This window comes from Delphinus delphis, chromosome 1, assembly GCF_949987515.2.
Source record: "Delphinus delphis chromosome 1, mDelDel1.2, whole genome shotgun sequence".
NCBI classification, from domain to species: Eukaryota; Metazoa; Chordata; class Mammalia; order Artiodactyla; family Delphinidae; genus Delphinus; species Delphinus delphis.
The window spans coordinates 37265117-37291295 of record NC_082683.1 but is presented as its reverse complement, the minus strand read 5'-3'; the positions used below and the strand labels follow the sequence as shown (position 1 = coordinate 37291295).

Below are 26179 nucleotides of genomic sequence, written 5' to 3'. Positions count from 1 at the left end.
TACAAAAAATTTTGATGTAAGGAACTGGAGTGTGGTGGTGCTAGCCTCTGGCTGGTAAGCACTCCCTTCCTCTAGAATGTAGTCTTATAAAGGCAAATCTCATTTTAAAATCTGAGTTTGTGGTCTTTTACTCAAAACAATCATATAAAGAATCCTTTTTGCAAAAATACTTAAGGACTTCATAGTTTTCCCAAAGGCCTTCCTTAATACTTTGATAAGCCAAATATCCTCTTTTGAAGTCTAGTGTCTTCATCTTTGATTTTCTTTCCCAATTAACTGTCAGATCCTCACTTTTCGATAGCTTTGGGTATGATGTGTTAAGTTTCTAACATCACTTCCATTGCTTCATAAAGTACTGTTAACTTTTGCAAGATTTGCAATTTCACTTTTCACTGGATGTGCACTGTACTGCCCAGTGATTTAGACAAAGATGTCAACAGAGAAATGCTAATGTTAAGCACGGTGAGATGTTTGAGTTAAGAATAATTTCTAAGTAGTCAACTTATTAGTGAATAAGTTGATGTTATGACAACTTTCACTTCCTGATATGAGCTGAATTGTGTCCTCCCTCCTCAAAATCATATACTTAAGTACTCACCCCTAGTACCTCAGAATGTAACTGTATACGGAGACAGGGTCTTCAGTTAAAATAAGATCATTAGGATGGGCCCTACTCCAATATGACAGCCTTATAAGAAATTTGGGCACAGGGAATTCCCTAGCAGTCCAGTGGTTAGGACTCCACGCTTTCACTGCTGGGGCCCAGGTTCGATCCCTGGTCAGGGAACTAAGATCCTGCAAGTCATGTGGTGCAGCCAAAAAACAAAACAAAACAAAGAAACAAAAAAAGAAATTTGGACACAGATGTGCACAGAGGGAAGACAATGTAAAGTCACAGGGAGAAGATGTCCATCTACAAACCAAGGAGAGAGGCCTGGAACAAACCCTTCCCTTATGCCACTCAGAAGGAACCAATCCTGCTGATGCTTTGATCTCAGATTTCTAATTTCCAGAACTGTAAGAAAACAAATTTCTGTTGTTTAAATCACCCACTCTGTGGTACTGCTATGGCAGCCCCAACAAACTAATACATTTCAAACTCATGTTACCTCATAACTGTGGAAAGTTGGATCGTGAAAGGGTATAAGGGAGCTATGGAATCATATAGCAAGCCACCTGGGGAGGGTGAGATCAGGAAAGATGTTCCAGAGGAAGTGACAGCTAAACTGAATGTTTAAGTAATAGATGTTCATCCAACAGTAGGCTAACAGGTGGATTGTTCCAGGTAGAAAGGACCACAGACAAAAGATTAACTTCTCGGGTTGGTAGATGCAAACTATTACATTTAGAATCGATAAACAAGGTCCTAATGTATAGCACAGGGAACAATATTCAATATCCTGTGATAAACCATAATGGAAAAGAATATTTAAAATAATAGTGTATGTGTATAACTGAGTCACTTTGCTGTACAGCAGAGACTGGCACATTGTAAATCAACTATATTTCAATAAAATAAAATAAAAAGACTAACTTCCAACATGCCTCCCTACAACCACTTGGCCTCTCCCGTTGCGGAGCACAGGCTCCGGACGCACAGGCTCAGCGGCCATGGCTCACGGGCCCAGCCGCTCCGCAGCATGTGGGATCGTCCCGGACCGGGGCACGAAGCCGTGTACCCTGCATCAGCAGGCAGACTCTCAACCAACTGCGCCACCAGGGAAGCCCCCCTGCAACCACTTTTTATCCTACTAATCCATTTTCCCCACTGCACTAGCACTGTACTTCTAAAACACAAATCATGCCATGTTATTCCTGCTCAAAACTCTTACATGGCTTCCTGCTTCATTCAGGATTAAAAAGCCTAAAGTCTTGGACTTCCCTGGTGGCACAGTGGTTAAGAATCCACCTGCCAATACAGGGGATACGGGTTTGAGCCCTGGTCCGGGAAGATCCCACATGTCACGGAGCAACTAACCCCGTGTGCTCTAGAGCCCACAAGCCACAGCTACTGAAGCCCGCGCGCCTAGAGCCTGTGCTCCACAATGATAAGCCATCACAATGAGAAGCCCGCGCTAGACCCCGCTCGCTGACACTAGAGAAAACCCGCGCAGCAACAAAGACCCAACGCAGCCAAAAATAAATAAATAAATAAATGTATAAATGTATTAAATAAAATTAAAAACCTAAAGTCTCCTAGGCCTTACATCACCAGGTCCCTACCTTATTCCAGCATTGTTTCATGCCATTCCACCCCTGCTCACTTTCAGTTTGTCACAAAGACTTTTCTTTAGGTTTTTCCAACAACTTCTTTCAGTTTCAAGGCTATCCAATTTGCATGGAACACTATTACCACTCTCACCTCTTTTAACTAATTATTCTCTACTCATCCTTCAGATCTCAGCCGATTAAATCAGTAAGCTTCTCACTCTGCGCTTTTTCATAGCACTTCTTCCAACTGTAATTAAACTAATTACACCATTACTTAGTCTGTCTCAAGTAAACTATAGGGACCTATGTGTCTTGATTATAGCTATATCCCCAGGGTCTCGCATCGTGACCAAGTACTCCATAAATATTTTCTGAATGAAGAGCAATGGTTCAACTAGAAAACTAAAATGAGTTTTGTGACCGGAGTTTAGAGGGATTTTCCAAAAACCCTGCTAAAAACCCAAAACTTCAGTCTCTAGTGGGACCACAAAATATATAAGATAGGACCTTAGGTACAGTGACAAACTTTGGTGCTGACTCTGCCTCCTTCAGGTAGCCTATGCACACTGACTATAGTGTCTGAGAGAAAAAGACCCTGTCCCCAGTTTTGCTGATTTTCCAAGCTGGGACTCCCAAACTTCAGAATGTAAGTTTTGTTGGCTCTTCATATTCTTAAATCTAGGCACTGACTAGATGGGTGGCGGGATGCAGGAACTCAAGACCCATGCCCAGAAGTGTGAAGAAACCACAGGATTCTCGCTGCCCTGATCTCAGTCCGTAAGTGACCAATTTTTGGCATTCCCACTAAGACTACACTGGGATGGCATGTAGTGCTAAGAGATGCCTCTAGGTGGCGCTACTCCACTAATACACCTTATAATTTATGAAGGCGGACATGGAATTCAGCTACACACTGGTTTCTCCAGAATCAAGAAAGATAAGGGAGTTTGGACTCATGGCAGGTCACACCCAGCATCCGTAAAAGAAACTGTTTCCATATCAGGTCTGACCAGACAAATAAGACAAGCAAGTATCATGGATGGATACTCCAATGGCTTTATTAACTCCTTCTTTCTGGGGATGGCAGGACGTTATAGCTGGAGAGATGAAAAGGAAGCCAGGAAGCTGTGGTCTCAATATGGGTCACTGAAGGGGTAGAGAGGGTGACCTGCATCTCTCGGGACCCTCTTCCCATCCACCTGGAAAGAGAAACAGATGACTCCATTAGTAGGAGCTGACATTCCAAAGACCCAGAACATCTTTTCCCAAGAATCTTACTCAACAGCCTCACCTGTGTACAGCACTATGACAGATGGCACAGACTGAGGCTAGGGCCTCAGAGAATGCCACGGTACCAAGAGCATTCCAGCACCAAACCCACAGCCTGGTACGTGGCTGACCCTGCCCCTAAGAGTTTGCAGTCTCAGCTGGGATAATGAACTCTTTATTTCCCTATGTGCAACAGGGAAACCTCTAACAAGGTTGAGAATGTCCCATTCATATCATTTACTGGGTAATTGTTATGTGTCAGGAACTGGGATCTTTTTACACATAGGAAGCTGAAGGTTGGAGAAGTTAAATAACTTGTTCTAGGTTACAAGGTATCGAGATGCAGGACTGGAACTCACAGGCTACATGCCTTATCCCTCACCCAGACTACTTCCCGCAGCTCAGTAAAGAAAAAAGAGCCCACTGTGTCCAGGACAGCAATCCTACCAACAACATCCTGTGACCAGGAAGGTTGAGGCCAGACTTAGGGCAGAATCCTGCCCCAAATCTCATATTCCCTGCCTCTGGGGGGGTGATACACACTCACCGTAAGCATGGGCACGATGAATCGCAAATTTTTATTCAGGGCATCCAGCTGCTTCATCTCCTCCAGGCTAAAAGTGAAGTCAAACACCTGGGGATGGGAGGCGGGGGCGGGTGGTCAGGAAAGCCAGTTTTGCGAGTGGAAGTTGGGATTCCAGAACAATGCCTTCTTAGCCAAACAGTCAGGGCCAGACTGTGTCCCAATGGACTAAAGAAGACAGGACAGACACATCACCAAGTACCTGGATGTTCTGAAGGATATGGGAAGGTGTGACACTCTTGGGGATGCAGCTCACTTTCCGCTGGACCTGCCACCTGAGTGGGGAATTGAGGTATAGATGAGGAAGTGGAGTCAGTACACATAAGCATTTTTTTTTTTTTTGGTCCTCCATGCAGTCTTCTCTGAGCTCCTGGAACCCCTGAGCCTCACTGGAATAGGGAACATGCCTCAGAGTGGCCTCTCCCCAGATGACACGGCAGGATTCTCAGCCTCATCCAGGCATTTGGATAAGGAACCCCTCAACCCTTGCCTCCCAACCCAGAAGCCTTCTCCCTAACCTGACTATCTTTCCCCAAGATTGCTCATACCTGAGCAAGATCTGAGCTGGAGACCGGCCATACTTTTCAGCCAGTGCCAGGACCACTGGCTCCTCAAGCAGGACAGGCTCATCAGGATCACGCCAAGCACGATCAGAGGAGCCCAGGGGGCTATAAGCAGTCACCTCCAGGCCACGTGCTCGGCAGTGGGCAATCAGCTCATTCTGAGCCATGTATGGGTGGCATTCCACCTGAGCCAAGAAACAACCTATCATCATGAGGTGGCCACAGCCAGCTTGCTGGCCCCACCCAGACATGCACATCCTGACCAACCCTGCATCGCTGACCCCCTGCTTCCCCTCAACCTGCTTTTCTCACTCTCTAGACAGTTTTCCACTATTTCATTCTCTTCCCACACTTCAATGCCCTTCCTTAAGCAGAGGATTTCTGCACCACACTTCTGACAACTTTCTGGCCATCTCTCTGAAGTAGACCCATCATCTGCTCACTCATGCTCATTTACACACACACACAGCCCCCAAACCAACTGATCTTTGCTGTGTTCACCTGCAGGACAGCTGGGCGCACAGAGGCCACACTGAGCACATCATCGATCTGCCGACTGCTGAAGTTGGACAGGCCCAGTGCCCGCACCAGCCCTTTAGCCACCAGTGCCTCCAGAGCCTTCCAGGTCTCCTTGTAGTGGGTGGAGTCATAGCGTATAGTCCCATCAGCATTCTTAGGAAAGGGGTTGTCACCCCGCCTGAGTGAAAGACGGCCCCCCCGCTGTGGGCACAAATGCCAGGCTCCTGCCTACCTGCCCGTCTAGCCATGCTACATCCCATGATCCAAGCCCAGAAAGGGTAAAGGGCCAAGAATGAGAAACAAGCATGGTTTTTCACCTTTCCAGGTCATAACCCAAGTGTTAACTCTATACGGAATGCCCATCCCCCCTCTTCTTCTTCCTAGACACATTATACCTCCTCTCCTCTGGAAAGTCTTCCTTAACTCCTTTCACCTCGGGGAGTTGCATGCCCCTGCAGCCTTCTCCAAGCACAGAGCACAGAGCTGATGGTCGGCTCCTCTCACACCCTCTGTGGGAGCTTACTCTACTGCAACCCCAGGGCCTAGGTCAGCAGAAGCTAGTACGTTTCCCAAATGTACAAAGGCAGCAGGAGGGACCACCCATGTACCCCCTAGGATACACACCATGTGAGGCTGCACTCCTTTTTTGTAGCTAAACTGTAGCAGAAAAGGCTGAGTGTTCCTCTCCTGTTCTGCTACTGTGACTTACAAAAGGTTACTAACATGACTCTGCCAACCCCTGATTCCCTGGATGAAGACTCTGGCAAGGCTCACTCAAAGGCATAAGGCCAGTGCACCAGGTACAGGTCCAAATACTCCAGCTGGAGGTCAGCGAGTGTCTTCCGGAGGGCAGGCTCCACATCCTCAGGGTGGTGCTTCGTGTTCCACAGCTTGGAAGTCACAAACAGCTCCTCCCGAGGCACCAACTAGTACAGGGGGCAGGGTCCATAGTTAGAAGAGCCACGGGCACCCAATCTCACCCACCCTCATCTCTGGGAGAGGAATTAGAAGGAAGCTGATGCCAGATCCCTCTCGCCAGGCCTCAGCCCCAGCCTCTGAGTTTTCTCACCCCACCCCTCTGTAGCCCCAGTCCTCACCTTGCCAGGTCCCACATTCTCCTTCAGGGCCTCCCCAATCTCAGTCTCGTTGCCGTAGATAGCAGCACAGTCAATGTGGCGGTAGCCTATACTCAAGGCATACTTAATAACTGCTTTTACCTGCCAGGTGAGAAAAGCAGAAGTTTTAGCTCTGTTGGTCTGGACCAGAAACTGCCCTCCCGAGGGTCACTGATGCGGGGAGGGGGCAGGAATTTACCACTGCAGTCATCCATGCAGTGGAAGTGAGAAGATGGCTCTAGTCTCGGGGACCAGAAGTCTCTTCAGAGACCCCAAACCCTTTGTCCCCACCCCACTAACCTCCAAGGTTCCTTCCAAGCAATCTCAGCAGGGTCCAGCTAAAACAAACAATGTGTTCTCACCTAGATGTTCAGAAGGTGGATGGACACATTGACACGGGACAGAAGGCAGAAGTGTAGTCATGGAGACAGGTCCCCAGCCCTGGGGAGCTGGTTAGGGAAACATGATACACAGGTAAATAGTTCCCAGGGCAAAGCCACATGGAGAGAGACCCTTAGGAAGCCATGTAGACCAAGAGAGCTCAGGTGAGCAGAAGAGGTGAGGGGGGAGAAAATGAAGGAAGGCAGAGAAGTGAGATGGAAGCTGGGCCCAGAGTCCCCCGCCAGAAGAGAAGCAAGCAGATACCAAGGAGGAGGACAGGTCAGTCAATTTGTTAAAAACCAGACTCACACAGCATTAGGAGCAGAACCAAGGGTGCCAGGCCCCTGCCACTCAAGATGCCCATTTAGGTGTAGCTCTTACTATCCAGACATATGCCCCTCACACCTGACCCTACTCCTGCCGCTCCATACCCTTCCCCATCCCCTCCATCCCTGCCCCCAATCTTGGCCCTGGCTCTGGTTGTCACCAACTGCCTTCATCTAGCTCCTGGACTTGCCCCAGGCCATGTCAGTGCCTGCCTACAGAACCAGCCTCCTAGGCAGCTGTAGGAAGGAAAGCAAAGGTAAAAAAGGCAGAGTTCATCCAGCCACACCAGCCTAAATTCCAGAGAGAAGAGGCCATTCTCCTTGCCAGAGTCCCTCCCAAACTTCTCTAAACTCTGACTCAGATTCCAAGCACAAGGAACAAGTCCTGAGGAGATGCTCCACCCCAGGTGCAAGCTGAATCTCTACCTGTGTCAATCTAGAAAAACAGGTCTCTCCTCCTAGGCTCCCTGGGCTGGAAGGGTCTACACGAGGGGTTGCTAAACTCTAGCAGTTTTCTTTTGGTTTTTTTTGGCCCTTGAGCTAAGAATGATTTTTATATTTTTAAATAGTTACATAAGTACATAATCACCTCCATTTTGCAAACTGTCTAACAAAATCTAAATTATTAACCACCTCGTTCTTTAAGAAAAAGTTTGCTGACCTTCAGTCTAAACAGTTGACCTAGTTATTCTTTAAACCCTAATACCTGCTGTGTGCCTACCTCTGGCCTCAAGGAACCCAGCGTGGAACAGGAGACATGATCACAGCACAGGGTGATAAGTGGCATATTAGGGGTCAGCATAAGGCCAGGCACAGAGGGGTCCCATGCCTTCACAGCAGTGCAGGTCCAGTCAGCGAAAGGGCTCCTTCCTACACTCTAGGCAGTGCTGGGCCCCTCAACCACTCCTCTGAATCAGCTGTGGAAGCCAAGTGCTCACTGCTGGTCCCTTCTTCCCTTGTTTCTTCCCACTGCCCTCCAGGCTCAGCCCACCTGAGGTGAAGTATAGTCGGCGGGTGGGGGTGCTGCTAGAAAAAACACAGACACCCTCTCCTGAATAGTGCCTTTTCCCGAGCAGAGGAGCAAGAAGCCCCCCTCCTAACCTCCCATCCCTCACCTGGCCAGGCTCACTCTTCCAGGTGCCCAGTCCAATCAGGGGCATCTTCTGTCCAGTGTGCAGGATACAGGAAGCCGCCATTGCCCCCTGAAACATAGATGGGAAGAGAATGGTATGGGGTCAGTGCCGTTGCTTGGGCCCACTGATCAAGACTCCTGTAAAACAGGAAGGGGGCACAGGGGTGATAGGAGAAAAAACACAGAGTCATGTGTATATGCCTATGAGCTGAGACGAGGTGCCTGGAACCACGCAAAGCCAGTAACTCCTGGACAAACACTAACGGGACCACCAGCCTGGATGCCCTTCTTCCATCAGGCTAAAGTTCTGCTTAAAGAGCTCTAAAACCTAAAAACAAAGGCGAGGTGGCTTCCCAGAAGTACCCAGCCTTAACTACATGAGGTCTCAAACCACTGTAAGACAGACAAAGGCCTTTATGAGACAAAGTGAGACCAGGTGACAGAACTGGCTCAGGAAAGGGTCCCTTTTCAAAGGATGAAATGAATGTTCCCAGGAGGTTGTCAGAACTACAGAGACTCTGAGTCCCTCTTTCAGAGGTCTGATTGGCCATGCTGCTAGGCCTGAGTACGGTCTTACAAGAGAAGTATACTATTTTTTAGATGAAAAAAACAGGCTCAGAGAGGTAAAATTATTTGCCCCAAATCAACAGCTAAGTGGCAGAGCCAACTATTCAAGGAGAAGCTGATGGTAAAGGCGGGAAAAGGCAAGTAAACACAGACCTATAAAATACATGTGCATGTACACTGTGCTACAGAAAAGCAAATGACTTCTGTAGGGCAAGAACCAGGGAATAATGACACTGGCTTTTAAGAATTAGTTGGGACAGTCCCAAGAGTCAAGGGTAAGAGTCTTTCCAGGAAGAGGAACTAGACACAGGACTTCAATGCAGCAGAAAGCAGGAAATTACAGATACATGAAAATTTCTAACTGAACGAAGCAGGTGGGTGATTGAAGCAACCCTGTTTGGAGAGCTATGAAAATCAGAAGTCTCCAAATGGGGAACTTCCCTGGTGGCGCAGTGGTTAAGAATCCTCCTGCCAATGCAGGGCACAAGGTTTCAATCCCTGGCCCAGGAAGATCCCACATGCCACAGAGCAACTAAGCCCATGCACCACAACTACTAAGCCTGCACTCTAGAGCCCGCGAGCCACAGCTACTGAAGCCCGCATGCCTAGAGCCCGTACTCCGCAACAAGAGAAGCCACCGCAGTGAGAAGCCCGCACACCACAAGGAAGAGTAGCCCCCCCACCCCCGTTCGCCGCAACAGTACAGAAAAGCCCGTGCGCAGCAACAAAAACCCAACTCAGACAAAAATAAATAAATAAGTAAATAAACTTATTAAAAAAAAAAAAAGAGTATTATGGTAGAGCAGGTAACTGGACAAGTTGTAACTATAACCAACACACCAAAATTGTCTTTCCTAATACTTCTGACTCAGGAAGAATTTTATAGTCTAGCATAACCTTATGGAGACTACCCTTTCTGCTAAAACAAAAACAGAAAGAAAAACGTTCAACCTGGGCAGCAAACCACAGACCACTGAAGGCAATACTCTTCATTACCAAACTTCCCAGGGACACCAACCTGCCCAGGGATCAGGCAAACATGTCTGGACTTCACAGGAGGAACTAGCCTGCTAGCTGCTACCAGGGTCTGTGGCTGGTTTCCTGGGCTTGATCAACCCATGACCTGTTGACCTCTCCCAGATTTACCAGAACACAAGGGATGGCTCTGAAATTACACCCAGGCTGAAGAGTATGAACAAAAACCTGGCCTCAGGGGAAAAGGAAGAAACCTCATGCTTGCCTCTCCCTTTTGCTTGTGAAACTGAAAACCAAAAAGGCTAAGCCTTGAGGTGGCGGACTGGTCCCAAGGCGTGCAGGTGCCCTGTGACTATTCAGCAGTTCCCTCCTGAAGACTGGAGTGCTCAGCCTGCCACTGAAGACTGGTCTGCAGCTCCCACTGCTCAGGCCACTGAGTGGGTAGGAACAACCACTGAGTGGTCTTAAGCTGTTCTTCCACAAACTCTTAAAATGGAAATAGGTTGACGGAAAATAAACAGTTTCTGAAAAAAAAAAAAAAAAAAAAGGCTAAGGCTTGGAGGGGCAGGAATCATAGAGGTAGAAACGGCAAACACAGATCTGCAAAGAACAAGAGCTCCAAAGGACAGAACAGAAGGCAGAAGACAGATGTTTTCCTCTAGGACAGGAAGTCATCCTCTACCAGCTCCTGACTTCCTCATCTTCTGCCTGGTGCCACAGCCTTTCAGCCAGCCCTGCATTAATAGGCTCTGAGCTTGTCAGCATCTGCCTAGCTGGACCTCTGGCAGAATTCAGAACCCTCATGTTATCTTGGGAGAGGTTCTAGATGGAAAAGAGAGAAAAGCTGGGTGTGTGGGGAGAGGCGGGTGAGGGTAGTACCAGGATTCAGGTTTTATTATTCCCGGGTCAGTGCCTAGGTTCCTTCTCTCTGAGGCTCAGTCTTCCTTTCTCAGAGGAGGGCTCTAGAGCTGCCTTGATACAGGAAACTTGAAAACACAGGAAGAAGAGGAAGCAGTATTCATGTGAGTGTTCCCTGGCTGGATGGGCCTTTCTTCTCTGCTCCCCATAAATATTGATGTCCCTCAGGGTTCTGTCCTCAATCCCTTCTCACTCCCTAGTCAAGCTCAAGTCTTCAGTGATCACCTTAATCACTAATTCTTCCCACCCCAGTTTTATATATTCACCTCCCTCTGGACATCTCCACCTGTATATCCTACAGATAAGTGAGACTCAACATGTCCAAAAGTATACTTATCAAGTCCAGCAACACAGCACAGATTTCAAGCTCTGGGGTGGCACAGACCTGGGCTTGAATCTCAGCTCCCCCATTCTAAAGAGATTTTTAAGCACTCTGCACAGTGCCTGACCATGTTCTTCTTTCTGTATACTCTATCTCACCAGGGACTCAAGGCCCTGGGTGACAAGTGTTAAAGCAAACCAGACAACCGGTCTACAGTATAATCCATGGGGGCCTTAAAAAAGCCCTCTAATGTATTTCAGTTTGTTTGAGGCATTTCTGAGTATTATCAGATTAGGGTTTCGACAGGTGATGGGGGGGAGTTTATCTTCTTCTTCTGGTTTCGAAGAAGCCAGGACAGAAAGCCACCTTAAATATGTAGCAGTGGCCAAGATTTGGTCTATCTGGCTGCATTAAAAATCCTGTAAATACTTGTAAATATTACAAAAGACACTGTTTGCTCTAAAGTGTAATGTAAAACCTAAGATTGCAATAACACTTCCTGGACTTCTTGATGTATGTGAAAAGAATATATACTTCCTAAATCTTTATCCAGCCTACCTCTGTCCAACTCCAGGGCCACTGCTCTAGCTGTGACCACCCCTCCCAGAACCAGGGATCTCTCTGCTTCCGGTGTGTCCCCTCTCCCCACAAAGCAGTCCCCAAATCTGACCACGTGATTCCCAGGATCTCTTCCAGTAGATCTCTCCTACCCTCAGGATAAGGTCCAGACTTCCTGGTAATACCCTTTATAACCTGGCTCCCACCTCCCCCATCTCTCCACCTCTTCATTTCAGACTCCATATTCCAGGCTTTGCAGAACCAGCCACCACATTTGACTCCAGGCCTCTGCACACTTTCCTTCCCCAAGTCCCACCCTTGCCTGGCTAACTGCAAGTCACCCTTCAGCTAGCAGTTTAAATTTCTGGTTCCTCCCATGTCCTGACAGTTGTGCACATCACTGCATTTGTTTGTTCATTTTCCCTCACAAATCTCGGTACTCCTTGAGGTCAGGGCCTATCATCTACCTAAACCTGTAGCTGCTAGAGTGCCTGCTCCCTCCTCCACCCCACACACAGCGGCAAATGGGGGAGATCTTGTCAGCAGGAGGGGCATTTGATAAAGTCACTGCCTCCATCACCTTCTTCCTTTACTTCTTGGATAACCTGGAAAAAATCATCTCTGGAAAATAACAAAGCATTTACCATCATCTTCGGTAAAAAGAAAAAAAAAAAAATCCCAGTGACTCCAGAAAGGATGATACTCGGATTGTTCTTGTATTACAGATAAGAAAACTGAGACCTTGGGAAAAGTAACAGGACTGATTAGAATCATCAAGACTCTTCTAAGGGAGGTCCTGCAGCCCAGAGTATGGACAGGCTGAAGGGAGAGTTAATTTATACTAACCCCATCCGGTGAAGGTTCAGATTCCAGTCTCACTTTAACAGAGCACTGGGTCAACAGAAAAACATGCCCTGGCTTTCCCAAACCCAAGGCAGGTGCCTAAGCAAGCGAACCCACACCCCTCCTGCCACTTATGAGAAGCGTCTCTGCAATTCCACATTAAAGCCGGAGTTCCTGAAAAAATCGTGTTGGTGGGTAGACAAAAGGAAGATGGCAACCAAAACTTACTGACAGTATGTGCTGGGAGCTTTAAGAGCTTTATCTCACTTTAACTCTTGTTACATACAGTTCTGATGTAGGAACAGATTTTACCGCTGAGAAAACTGAGGTCCAGAGAAACTGAGAACTTATCCAAGATCATTCAGCGAATAAGAGGAAGCTCAAATCAGAAACCAAGTCGGGCCGCCTCCTCAGCATTTGCTCTTCGCTCTAACCCGGGGGCGGACACATCTGTAGTGAAGGTTCGAGGCCATCTCCACTACGACAAAGATGGGGCAGCAGAAGAGAAACTCACCTCGGCACGAGCACAGGACGTTAGCAGGGAAGTATGGCTTTTCAGCTCAGTCCTGTGCCCTGCTAGCGACCCAATGGGCCTCAGCTTCCGGTATTGGTGAGCAGCAAAAAACTGGCCTGAGATTGGACACCGGGACTTAAGTCTGGCGGTGAGGAAGAAGCTCCTCCCAGAGGAGGGGCTGGGGCCGGGCATTCAACATCACGCGCAGTGGTGAACCCCGCCCCTGTCCCCAGAAACAAGCTGGGGAGTGGACGCCTCAGCTGGGGGGCTGCACCATCTCTTCCTCAGGACGCTGGTGGGTGGATTGGCGGAGTCTGGGCATACTCCACAGCGCGAGTTTGGAGAACTCCCGGGTGAGTGAAGCCTGCGCCGACGGCCAAGTAAGCGGCCTCGGAGGCGGGGCCAGGGGGCGCCTCTGCCTGGCCCATATTGCAGCGCGCGCCCCCGCGAGGCCGCTCTGGGCAACTTCTGCTCGTTCTGCGGCCAGAGGGAGGAGACCCCGGCTGCCACGTGGTGACTTATGCAGTCGACTCCCCCTAAGGACTACAGGCCCCACTCTGATCTGTTCTCTTCCTTAGAGCCGGGTTGGCCAAGTTCCCTGAAAACACCTAAACTGGTCCCATTATTTGGTCAGGCAAACTGAGGTCCAGAGAACAGCCGCAGCACAGAGGTTGACAGTAACAGGGAAGACCTTGGGACTACAGGCTTCAAGAGGTAAACGTTAGTGCTCTCTGTATCCGGACTGTGGACCCTGGCAGCGCATTTATGTTTTATGTATATTTAGGCTTTATAAACATTAATTTATTGAGTCTTCACAACAATCCTGGAAGGGGAATGTTCTTTTTTATTTTATTTACTGCAAGCCTTTTTATTGAAGTATAGCATACTGGTAAATGGAATATTGCCTGCCATATCAGGAAACAAAGGATGTCGCAATCATCAGCGATTGCAGCTGTGCAGCCGCCACCGAAGGTGAGCTAGTGAGCCCTAAGGGAATTTAGGAAGGAAACAAAGAATACCTGCCATCTAGCAGCCATCAGACTGCAGCCACTCCCTAAGGTGATCCCTGATTTCAAGATACGAAAACACAGGATACTGGCCCCAGATAGCTGAGGTGCATAGCAAAGGCATGATTTCAGTGAGCCCAGACCCTTTCTTGCATCTTCCCATGCAGAGAAAAGCGCTAAATTCCTTAACTTGGGATTTCTGGTTTTCTTTAATTAACGGTAATCTTATGACGTTCTGACTACCTGCCCTTTGTTACAAAGCTCCTATATATCCTAGCTCCCCCCTTGCCTCCTTGGAGCAGTTCTCTCAGTGTTACTTGAGATGCTGCCTTCTGGGCTTGAAGTCCTAAAAACTGCCACCAAATAAAACAACTCTAACTTTTAGTTTGTGAATATTTTTTTAATCGACAATACAGACAGAACAATGCACAAATCTTAAACGTACAACTCTGTGATTTTTTTTTCAACATAACCACCATCCAGATGAATATACAGTATTACCAGCACACTTGAAGCCTCCTGTGAGGAAGGTATTCAGTTCCATTTTACAGACTGTGCAGACTCAGCAAGGTTTCCCTTGCTCAGAGTCACACAGTTATTAAGTTACAGTTTTGTTTTTTGGTGGGTTTTTTGTTTTTGGCTGCGTTGGGTCTTCGTTGCTGCGTGCGGGCTTTCTCTAGTTGCGGCAAGCGGGGGCTACTCTTCTTTGAGGTGCACTGACTTCTCATTGCGGTGACTTTTCTCGTTGTGGAACACGGGCTCTAGGCGCACGGGCTTCAGTAGTTGTGGCACACGGGCTCAGTAGTTGTGGCTCGTGGGCTCTAGAGTGTGGGCTCAGTAGTTGTGGTGCACGGGCTTAGTTGCTCTGCGGCATGTGGGATCTTCATAGACCATGGATTGAACCCGTGTCCCCTGCATTGGCAGGCGGATTCTTAACCACTGCGCCACCAGGGAAGTCCCAAGTTACAGTTCTGAGATTTGAAATCCCGTTTGCCATTTAGGCTGAGAGGTGTCTTGAATTGATGTTTTCCTTGGTGGAAGTGGGCAAGAAGCAGATTTGTCCTGGTGTAGCTCTGCCTTTTTCTCCCCTCAACTCCTCCCCCACCCATCTGTACTCCCCCAGTACCACTCTTCCCCATCTTTTTTTTTTTTTTTTCTCTTGCGGTACGCGGGCCTCTCACTGTTGTGGCCTCTCCCGTTGTGGAGCACAGGCTCCGGACGCACAGGCTCAGTGGCCATGGCTCACGGGCCTAGCCGCTCTGTGGCATGTGGGATCTTCCCAGACCGGGGCACGAACCCGTGTCCCCTGCATCGGCAGGCGGACTCTCAACCACTGTGCCACCAGGGAAGCCCTTCCCCCATCTTTTTTTACACCCAGATTACTCCCCACTGTCTCCCAAGTAGGAGTGGTGTCCTGATGGACTAAATGTCCGACATTTCACACCATCTGTCCTCATAAAGACACTCAGATTCCAGCTTATGTGATTGTTACCGAGTCCAAGCTTGCTCTGCTCACCGCACGACAGGCCAATGAATCAGAGGCGAGGTGTTGAGGCAAGGAATACCACTTTATTTGGAAAGCCAGCAGACGGAGAAGGTGTCAGACTAGTGTCTCTGAAAAACTGTCCTATCTGGGCCTGGATGTCAATTTCTTTTGTAGAATCAGAGAGAGAGGGGCAGTGAGGAAGTAAAGCAAAAGGGCCATCAGTCTTGCAAAACATCTCCTGGAATGACCAACCTCCGTGAGGGGATGTGTTAGTTTCTTTTTTCTTGCAGCCACTCACAGGTGGGCATGGTTACCTGAGGCAGGCCATTTATATATGATTATAATAACAAAAGCAACGAAAAGCAAAGGTTAAAGGCAATGAAACAGACATGGAGTCTGATTTAGCTCTTCCCTGTTACCTGATCAGAATTTAGAATCTCTCAAGTTCATCTTAGCCCAGCAAAGACCATTATAAGCAGGTAGGGCAGGGGGTCCCCAGAGAAAGAGAACTGTTACCAGAAAAACTGGGTTCATCCCTTGGTGGGTGTCAAGCCAAAAGACACAACCAAGCCAAAGATCGGGAGAAGGGAGAATTTATTATTGAAACCTAGCAGGACCCTGTAGGACTCCTGGGTACAAAGCCTTTCTGTTGTCCCCCATTTCTTGTTTGTAGGAAATAGGCTTCATTCAGCCTCCTTGACCTTCCCTAAGTTCCAAAGGGCAGGTTAAAACAGTTTCTAATCAGAGAAGGGAGGAAATGCAGAAACAACAGAGGAACAATCAAGAAATACTAATGCAGCCTTGGGGCAGGGTCCTGGTTCCTCCTCAAGGAATATACATAACAATATTTTTGAGATCTTCTGCAGGAACTAAGACCCCCACCCAGGGAGAGGATAGCAACCTCAGGCTGAGCACAAGATTCCTGGAGCACTGCCTTGTATCTCACCACCAACCAATCAGAAGAAAGCCATACACCCTGCAGCCCTCATCCCAAATTTTGCCTATAAAAAGCTTTCCCCAAAAACCATTGGGGAGTTCAGGGTTTTTGAGCATGAGCCACCCATTCTCCTTGCTTGGTCTTGCAATAGACCTTTCTGTGCTTCAATGTTTGATGTTTAGGTTTATTTGGCCTCACTGTACACGGGGCACACGAACTTTTGTTCAGTCATTATTGCAACAAGTAAAGAGAACAACAGGGATCTTTCCCAAAGCAGAAAGGCAAAGGTTTTGCTGCTCCCTGACAGCAAAAATGGGAACGTTTAAGCTAAGGGCACATGCATATTCATGAAAGGGCTTGGGGGGTCAACAGAGTCCAAACTTTAGTTGATTAAAGTCACAAAAGTCAGAAAATCTCGACATCAGCATCCCTTACGTTCTAACTGATCTGGTGGTTGAGTGCTTCAGGCTAATCTTTTTTTTGTAAAACAGAACTGGAAGTCTTCTCTTTGCTGTTGTTACTCCTCTGGCCTGATAACAGTTTGTTCTTGCATAATTTTGTTCCCTTAAGATCACTAATTACTGAGACCTGTTCAAGGACAAGCACTGTGGCCAGGCTTAGATCACAAAATGGCTTAGGCCATAAAGGACTCTCCCACAATCCACAATCTTCTGCCCCATCTAATGGACTCCCTCCTGCCCACTCCTTCCCCAGATCTGAGACTTTTGCTCTTAGTTCTGGCCACTGGGATTGTTCCATGCAAGGCACAACACTAGCCTTCCAAGAGTTTTCAGAGCAATAGTCATCAAATTGGTGGTATATTGTCTTCTAAAAGAGATCAGCATGAGAACGCACCATCCCTTTTACAATCTTCCTCCTCCGTTTTAAAAGAGACAAACCTCTCAGCCAGCTCATAGGATGCATTGCCCCCGTGTGCATTGAGGCTACTAAACAAAGGAACTTTTGGAAATACTGATGACTCTAATGACTGGATCATAAACCCTTATGCAAGTCATTTCCAATTCTTTGTTTTGAAAACTATTGGTAAAAGCTGATAGACCATTAAAAATAATTTTGCGTGGGCTTCCCTGGTGGCGCAGTGGTTGAGGGTCCGCCTGCTGATGCAGGGGACATGGGTTCGTGCCCCAGTCCGGGAGGATCCCACATGCCGCGGAGCGGCTGGACCCGTGAGCCATGGCCACTGAGCCTGCGCCTCTGGAGCCTGTGCTCCGCAACGGGAGAGGCCACAACAGTGAGAGGCCTGCGTACCGCAAACATATATATATATATATATATATATATATATATATATATATATATATATATATATATATATATATATAAAATTTTGCGTGATAGATTTTGTGATTTTTGGAGTGTAACTTGGAAAGAGTTAAAACAGCTAAGTGACATTGCTTTAGAAAGATTTCTATTTTCATCCACTTATTTATGTGAACAAGTTATCTCAATGCTTGTATCTATAAAAATGAAAAGTAAGAATGGAATTGAGGGACTTCCCTGGTGGTGCCGTGGTTAAGAATCAGCTAGCCAATGCAGGGGACACAGGTTCAAGCCTTGGTCCTGGAAGATCCCACATGCTGCGGAGCAACTAAGCCCTTGCACCACAGCTACTGAGCCCGCGTGCCACAGCTACTGAAGCCTGCGTGCCTAGAGCCTGTGCTCCACAACAAGAGAAGCCACCTCAATGAGAAGCCTGTGCACCGCAACGAAGAGTAGCCCCCATTCATCACAACTAGAGAAAGCCACACACAGCAATGAAGACCCAACGCAGCCAAAAATAAATAAATCTATATTAAAAAAAAAAGAATGGAATTGCTGTTGAACTCTTTTCATTCTGAAAATAAGTAATATTCATCCACAGGTACAAGAATTAAATGGAGAAAAGAAAAAAAGAACAAAGCCCCAGTCCATCTCATTTTTATGTTTAATAAGTATCAAAACTTGTGCTGTATGTTACTTTGAGCAACTGTGTAATAATAATAGTTGTAATTTTTAAAAACATGATCACAGAACTTAAAATTATATAAATTAATTTATATATTTTGACTGCAGAGAAGGATGATAACTTAAAATTTTCAAGCATAAGAATATGCTATATTAAGACAATATTCTCGAGGTGAGGTGGGAGCATTCGTTGATGTTCTGATTTAACCTCAGTCTTGGCCTCAGCTCTGTCCCTGCATCTCCATAGTGGACATTTCACATGTCCTACTCGCCCTCTTGGAGCTGGAGTACTGCCTAAATGAAATCTGTTATCTGAAGGGAAGATGGGGAAGACGCTTCTCTGAGAATTTCCCCAGCAGCTGGTGTTCGCTTCCACCAAAACAAGAAAAGCTGCTTCTGCATATTCCTCAATTTTTTGTGAACACCCAGTAGGGTTTATGGAGGAAAAGTCTGCAGAAGTTCATAGGTCTTCACATAGAGGGAAACTGTACTTAATGAGCCTTATCTAGATGAGGCTAGCCTGATCTAGATGATAGAAAATTTTTAAATTAATTTATTTATTTTTTGGCTGCATTGGGTCTTCGTTACGGCATGTGGGCTTTCTCTAGTTGCTGCAAGCAGGGGCTACTCTTCATTGCAGTGCGTGGGCTTTCTCATTGTGGTGGCTTCTCTTGTTGTGGAGCACGGGTTCTAGGTGCGAGAGCTCAGTAGTTGTGGCCCACGGGCTTAGTTACTCTGCAGCGTGTGGGATTTCCCGGACCAGGGATCGAACCCATGTCCCCTGCATTGGCAGGCAGATTCTTAACCACTGCACCACCAGGGAAGTTCCGGCAGGTGGATTCTTAACTACTGTGCCACCAGGGAAGTCCCTAGATGACAGGATTCTTGACCTCCAGTCTACACCTGAAATATCCTAATGTGATGTGACTTTGGAGGTTCTCCGAGGAGAGGTGAGTGGACTGTGCATACAGGAAAAAATTCATTGTTGTGGCTAGAGGGTAGAATGTGGAAGATTGGATTTTCTGGAAAAGGTCACAGCAGTATTTCTGGCTCATCTGACAGAAAATTGATAATCCCCTTTAAGAGATAGGGTCTATTTCCCCTCTCCTTGAAACTGGGAAGGATTTGTGACTGTTCATTGAAGATAATATGGTTAAACTGTGTGATTTCAGGCTACTCTAACAAAGGCAATGCAACTTCCACTTGGCCATCCATTCCTCTCTTGGGAAATCTACCTTTGAAATCCAGTCATCATGCTGGGAAGAAGTATCCCAAACTAGCCAACATGGAGACCCCATATGGCAAAGTCTGTGTGCAGAGTACCTAATATTCTAGTTTATAGCCATTATCAACCAGTAGACCTGTGAGGGAACAAGAACTCATATATGAGTCTAGCACCTGCCTTTCATGTCATCTAGTTGAAGCTCCAGATATCATGGATGAAAGACAAACTATCACTGCTGTGCCTTATCTACATTCATGACGCACAGAACTTTTGAGCATGATAAATGGTCATTTCACATGGCTTAGTTATGGGATAATTTGTGACTCAGTTGAAGTAACAAGGATAAACTCCTCTAGAAGCTTAATGCAGAAACTTAGTGTGTAGAAATTTTTTTTTCAGCTTTATTGAAATATAATTGGCATACAACATTGTGAATAATATGTTTGTTTGTTACACTTATATACAGTGGACCCTTGAACAACAAGGTTTATACGTGGATTTTCTTCAGTAAATGCATACTACAGTACGTCACAATCCAAGATTGATTGAATCCGTAGATGCGGAATCACAGACAGGGAGGGCCAGTTGTGAAGTTATAAGCATATTTTTGACTGCACGAGGGTCAGTGCCCTAACCCCTGTATTGTTCGAGGATCAACTGTATTTTAAAATGATTACCATCACAGCATTAGCTAACACCTCTGTCCTGTTATATAATTACCATTTCTTTCTTTGTGGTGAGAACATTTCAGATCTATTCTTTTAGCCGCCTTCAAGTATATAATACAGTATTATTTGCTGTAACCACCATGATGTACATTAGATCCCTAGAACTTGTTACTGTTACAACTAGATATTTGTACCTTTGACCAATGTCTTCTCATTCCCCCCACACCACAGGCCCCTGGTAACCACTCCTTTACCGTCTCTTTCTCTGAACTTGGCTTTTTAAGAATTCACATGTAAGTGATACCATACTATACTGTATTTGTCTTTCTCTGCAGACCGTGTTATTTCACTTAACATAATGCCCTCAAGGTCCATCCATGTTGCAAATTGCAGGATTTTCTTCTTTCTTCATGGCTGGATAATAAGTGTGTGTGTGTGTGTGTGTGTGTGTGTGTGTGTATCTTTATCCATTTATTTGCTGATGACACGTGTTTTTCCATGTCTTGGCTATTGTGAATGGTGCTGCAATGAACATGAAGATGCAGATATCTCTGCAAACGAATTGACAGCAATGTATAAACTGCTCACATTTATGTATTAGGTGTTTAATTTAGTATAAGTAAATAGTACATTCAGTCAATTGAAAATTTCATTGTAAAAAAAGTTTGTCTTAAAATATTTATTTTTTTAAAGATTTTTTTGATGTGGACCATTTTTAAAGTCTTTATTGGATTTATTACAATATTGCTTCTGTTTTACGTTTTGGTTTTTTGGCCATGAGGCATGGGAATCTTAGCTCCCTGACCAGGGATCGAACCCATACCCCCTACATTGGAAGGTGAAGTCTTAACCACTGGACCACCACAGAGGTCCCTTAAAATATTTATTTTATTTATTAAAAAAATTTATTTTATTTTATTATTTATTTTTTGGTTGTGTTGGGTCTTCGTTGCTGTGCACAGCTTTCTCTAGTTGTGGCAAGTGGGGGCGACTCTTTGTTGCAGTGTGTGGGCTTCTCATTGCGGTGGCTTCTCTTGCTGTAGAACACGGACTTTAAGTACGTGGGCTTCAGTAGTTGTGGAACGCCGGCTAGTTGTGGCTCGTGGGCTGCAGAGCACAGGCTCAGTAGTTGTGGTGCACGGGCTTAGTTGCTCCATGGCATGTGGGATCTTCCCGGACCAGGGCTCGAACCCATGTCCCCTGCATTGGCAGGCAGATTCTTAACCACTGTGCCACCAGGGAAGCCGCACATTCTGTCTGTTGAGTGTGTTTCTCCCAGGGTCTGTCCTAGGACAGCAGCTCACACTCATCATGGAGCAGACACAAATTTTAGAAATATTTAGGAGTAGAATTGGCAGCACTCAGTGATCCACTAGCTGTAGGAGATTAAAAAAAAAAAAAAAAAAAAAACAACAGGGCTTCCCTGGTGGCGCAGTGGTTGAAAATCCTCCTGCCAATGCAGGGGACACGGGTTCGAGCCCTGCTCCAGGAAGATCCCACATGCCACAGAGCAACTAAGCCCGTGCGCCACAACTACTGAGCCTGTGCTCTAGAGCCCGTGAGTCACAACTACTGAGCCTGCGTGCTGCAACTACTGAAGCCCACGTGCCTAGAGCCCGTGCTCTGCAATGAAAGAAGCCACTGCAATGAGAAGCCCGCACACCGCAATGAAGAGTAGCCCCCGCTTGCTGCAACCAAGACCCAATGCAGCCAAAATTAAAATAAGTAAATAAATAAATTTTTTAAAAAAAGACTCTGTTGCTCTTAACAGAAAACCTAATTTAAGCTGGCTTTGACAGTAAAGGAAATTTATGGACTCACATAGACAGGCTTCAAGGTTGGTTTGATTCAGCAGCTCAACAATGTCATCAGGATCCCAGTTTGTTTCTGTTTCTTCTCTCTGCTTTCCAATCTCATATTCATCCTGAAGTTGACCTCCTTATGGTGGCAAAATGATTATGACACTTGTAGCCTTCATATCAGCTACCACATTCTCCAGAGCACTAACTTCTGGGAGCTCTCTCAAATGAGTGAGGGGCACTCCTTCCCTAAGACCATCAGAAACTCTCTTTAGCCTTCCAAAACCCAAACTGAGTCAGAAGATAAGAATGCAATGGCATGAAAGAAAGAGTCAGTTTCAAAAAAGTGCTAAATAGAAATTCTGGAACATCTGGAGATGTTATACAGCAGTGAAAAGGAACAGCATGAATAAATTTCCCAAATTTACTGTTGAGTGAAATAAAGCAGACAAGAAAGAGTACATATAGTGTATAATTCCATTTTTATGAAGTATAAAACCAGTAAAAACGAATCTATGGGGACTTCCCTGGTGGTGCAGTGGTTAAGAATCTGCCTGCCAATGCAGGGGACACAGGTTCAAGCCCTGGTCTGGGAAGATCCCACATGCCATGAAGCAACTAAGCCCGTGCACCACAATTACTGAACCTCCATTCTAGAGCCTGCAAGCCACAACTACTGAGCCCACGCACCGCAACTACTGAAGCCTGGGTGTTCTAGGGCCCATGTTCCACAACAAGAGAAGCCGCTGCACTGAGAAGCCTGCGCACCACAATGAAGAGTAGCCCCCACTCCCCGCAACTAGAGAAAGCCTGTGTGCAGCAATGAAGGCCCAACACAGCCAAAAATAAGTTAACTAATTAATTTTTTAAAAAAACTATGTTGTCAGAAGTCAGGATAGTGATTACCCTTGGAGATGTAGAGACTGGAAATGAGCAAGAGGCGAAGCTTGTAGGGTGATATTAATGATCTATTTCTTGATTTAATTTATAAGGATATGATAAATTTGTGAAAATTTATCAAGTTATGCACTTAATATGTACACTTTTCCATTATGTTATACTCCAATTAAAAAGTTAGAAAATATTTTCAAATTAAAAAAAAAATGATAAACCTATATGTATAAGGAAAGAGATTGGATGGAAACACACCAAAATAATTGCAATAGTTGCATTTGATTAGTGGATATATAGGTTATTTTGTTTTTCTTCTGTATTTATAAAGTTTTTGAAACATAGGTCTTTTATTGAATCCAGTTGAGTACCTCTCCAGATTCACTTGGACCTACCTGCTTCCAGCCTCTCCACTCTGTAGAGAGCTAGTCACTACTGTGGACCGACCCACTTCCTGATGCAGTAGTCTGCCTCAGCTTCCCCAAGTGTGTGGACCAGACTTCTGTATTTTCTCTATTGCACCTGCTATAGCAGGAGCTGCAGCTGCTATGACACTCAGGTCCGACTTAACGAGGCCCACAGAGAATCTGGCCACTTAACACCACTTCCAGAGTAAGCTGAAGCCCTTGCTGTAATTGGGATCAATCTCCCAAGACTGCACTGAAGAGCGAGGAAACAACCTGGAAGTACAGTGGAGTTAATATCTCATACGGTATAAGGAAATTGACAAATGAGAGATAGAAGCAAAGAGCCAACAGATAGTTTTCTCTTCCTCTCTCCAGTAAACAGTTCCTAGACACCGTAACGTCATTTTATATGGTTTCTCAGTCCTATATAACTGAGTAATTAGCTGTATCTTCTTATAAAGCTGTGGCTAGCTCTGAGGCACTTCACCTTTTTTTTTTTTTTTGCGGTACGTGGGCCTCTCACTGTTGTGGCCTCTCCCGTTGCGGAGCACAGGCTCCGGACGCGCAGGCTCAGCGGCCATGGCTCACGGGCCCAGCCGCTCCGCGGCATGTGGGATCCTCCCGGACCGGGGCACGAACCCGCGACCCCTGCATCAGCAGGCGGACTCTCAACCACTGCGCCACCAGGGAAGCCCAGCACTTCACCTTTTGTTTTCTTTCCCTTCCTTTCTGTTTTTCCCTTATTCTTGTCCTGAATATTGTTTGTAGAACCTCACAATGAAGCCTTAGCATGTAAATTTTGCTCTGAGCTCTGGTTTTCTAGGTAAAGAGGCTATGATACAACTATATTACCTTTATAATGAGTGGAGGGAGGGAGAGAAAAAAAATTAAAAAGAGGTACCAGGGACTTCCCTGGTGTCACAGTGGTTAAGAATCCACCTGCCAATGCAGGGGACATGGGTTCAATCCCTGGTCCAGGAAGATCCCACAAGCTGTGGAGCAACTAGGCCCGTGCTCCACAGCTACTGAGCCTGCGTTCTAGAGCCCGCGTACCACAACTACTGAAGCCTGCGTGCCTAGGGTCCATGCTCCATAACAAGAGAGGCCACCGCAATGAGAAGCCCATACACCACAGCAAAGAGTGGCCCCCACTCACCACAACTAGAGAAAGCCCGGGCACAGCAATGAAGACCCAATGCAGCCAATAAATAAATAAATTAACAAATTATAAAAAGTAAGTGAGTAATGTTAGGGAAACTAAAACAAATAAGAACAACTACCATTTTACTGAGCATATGCTATCTGCCATACTCTTTATATTCATGCTTTCTAATCTCCACAGCAGAAACTTTTGGATTCGGTTGACATGAAGGTCATTGGTGACTTTGTGGAGAGCTGGCTCAGTGGAGTGGTTAATCCTGAGCCTGATTGGATGTAGGAGTGAAGAGGAGACAGACATGTGGAGAATCAGAGGGCAGACTTCTCAAGCATATAGTAAAGGGAAGGAAAGTGATGGGTTAGTGGCTTGAGAGAAAAGCAGATGGAGGAAGAGTTTTTCACTATGTGGGGAATTTGAACGTGAACATGTGCTAAGGGGAAGGGTCCAGTGGAAGAAACTGGAGCTAAGAAAAGGGAGAGAATGATGGAGGGAATCATGCTTTCAGCTAACATTTACTGGGCATTTACTAAGCACTAGTATCTTCGTCTGTTTGGGCTGCTTTGGATACCACAGACTGGGTGGTTTATAAACAGCAGAAATTTATTGCTAACCATTCTGGAGGCTGGAAGTCTGAGGTCAGGGTGCCAGCATGATCAGCGAAGGGCCCTCTTCTAGGTCACAGACTTATTGTATCCTCACAGGGCAGAAGGGTCAAGGGATCTCTCCGGAAGAGCCTCTTTTATAAGGCACTAATCCCATTCATGACGGTTCCACCCTCATGACTTATACACCTTCCAAATGCACATGTACTAATACCATCAACTTGGGTAGTAGGATTTCAACATATTAATGGTGGGGGGGGGCGGTGTGCAGAGAGGCAGACATTCAGACCATAGCACCTAGTCCTTTTTCTAGGTGCAAAAAAGGACACAAAAATGGATCAGCCTTGTCCTCTGGCTATAACATTCACAGTCCAGAGGGGCTAAAGTAGAAGAGGTGGAATGCAGGCCCGGAGATGGGTGCACAGAGGCAGCTTCATGGGATGCCAGGGGAAGAGGCTCAAACAGATGAAAAGCTGGAAAGTAATAGGTGTCTCCTAGGAAGCAGGAGAAAATGTCCCCCTCTGGACTATTAGGTGGGAGGGACAAGTTCTCAGCCTTGCTTCACTGAGCATTTCAGCATTTGAGAGAAGTTTCTAGAATCTGAGAGGAATGTGGTCAGGTCAGAGGGATGAGGAAATGTCCTCTTCCCAAGTTTCTGAGTCTATACTGGTGTTTTATTTGCTGGCACTTCCTGCTTACTTTGGGTTGGGCTTTCTGAGAATTCAAGAACAGAGTCCAAGTTCTCAGAGGACCCATGTGCAAATCAAGGCAATAAAAGGGCCACTCTGGAAGCTTACAGCCAGCAGAAGCAGGGGCCTATGTACTTTACCTAGATGAAAGGAATCTGAGACAAGAAAGTGAGGAGAGGTCCATACCCTCCAGCCTGCCCCTCAGCAGGGCCTCTCAAACCCTTGGATCCAAACCCCTCGTCAGTGTCAGTCAAAATCCCCGGAAAGAGAGGGAGACCTTAAATCTAGACTCACCTCCAGGTGCTCACGGCCGAGTGTCTTTTCATTCAGTAGTCATTCATTCAACTAATACTTACTGAACTCTTATTGTGTGCTAGGTATTCTGCTAGGGCGCTGGAGATACCTTAAACAAGATCTTGCCTTCATGAGCTGACCCTCTAGTGACATAATAGTAGAGGGCAGGAGCACATTTAAGGAAAATCTGAATTCTTTCCAATCCATGAATGTCCCTAAAGGGCAGAATTATTTCTAAACCCTGGACAGCTCAG

General features: G+C 46.3%; 2 protein-coding genes across 2 annotated transcripts in view; one reads left to right on the top strand and one right to left on the bottom strand.

Annotated features, from left to right (window-relative positions):
• Positions 1 to 3244: 3244 nt before the first annotated feature.
• On the bottom strand, positions 3245 to 12946 carry AKR1A1 (aldo-keto reductase family 1 member A1). The gene is made up of 9 exons (XM_060021308.1): positions 12797 to 12946; positions 8083 to 8169; positions 6243 to 6362; positions 5920 to 6071; positions 5128 to 5323; positions 4612 to 4811; positions 4266 to 4338; positions 4028 to 4114; positions 3245 to 3410 (listed from the first exon to the last, which is right to left on the bottom strand). The coding sequence occupies exons 2-9, from the start codon at positions 8161 to 8163 to the stop codon at positions 3345 to 3347; spliced, it is 975 nt and encodes a 324-aa protein (XP_059877291.1). The 5' UTR covers positions 8164 to 8169; positions 12797 to 12946; the 3' UTR covers positions 3245 to 3344.
• Positions 12947 to 13127: 181 nt separating this feature from the next.
• Positions 13128 to 26179, top strand: part of PRDX1 (peroxiredoxin 1) — a 45921-nt gene continuing 32869 nt past the window's right edge. Inside the window, exon 1 of the mRNA XM_060021344.1 lies at positions 13128 to 13149. The gene's annotated coding sequence lies outside the window, so the exon portion shown is untranslated. The remainder of the gene's footprint in view (positions 13150 to 26179) is intronic.

Excerpts from the sequence above, each read along its gene's own strand:
- AKR1A1 (XM_060021308.1), bottom strand. The coding sequence starts at position 8,163 with ATGGCGGCTTCCTGTATCCTGCACACTGGACAGAAGATGCCCCTGATT. Across the intron at positions 4,115-4,265 it reads ATATCCTTCAGAACATCCAG|GTGTTTGACTTCACTTTTAG; the intron begins GTACTTGGTGAT and ends TCCCATCCCCAG. Across the intron at positions 3,411-4,027 it reads TCATCGTGCCCATGCTTACG|GTGGATGGGAAGAGGGTCCC; the intron begins GTGAGTGTGTAT and ends TTCTCTTTCCAG.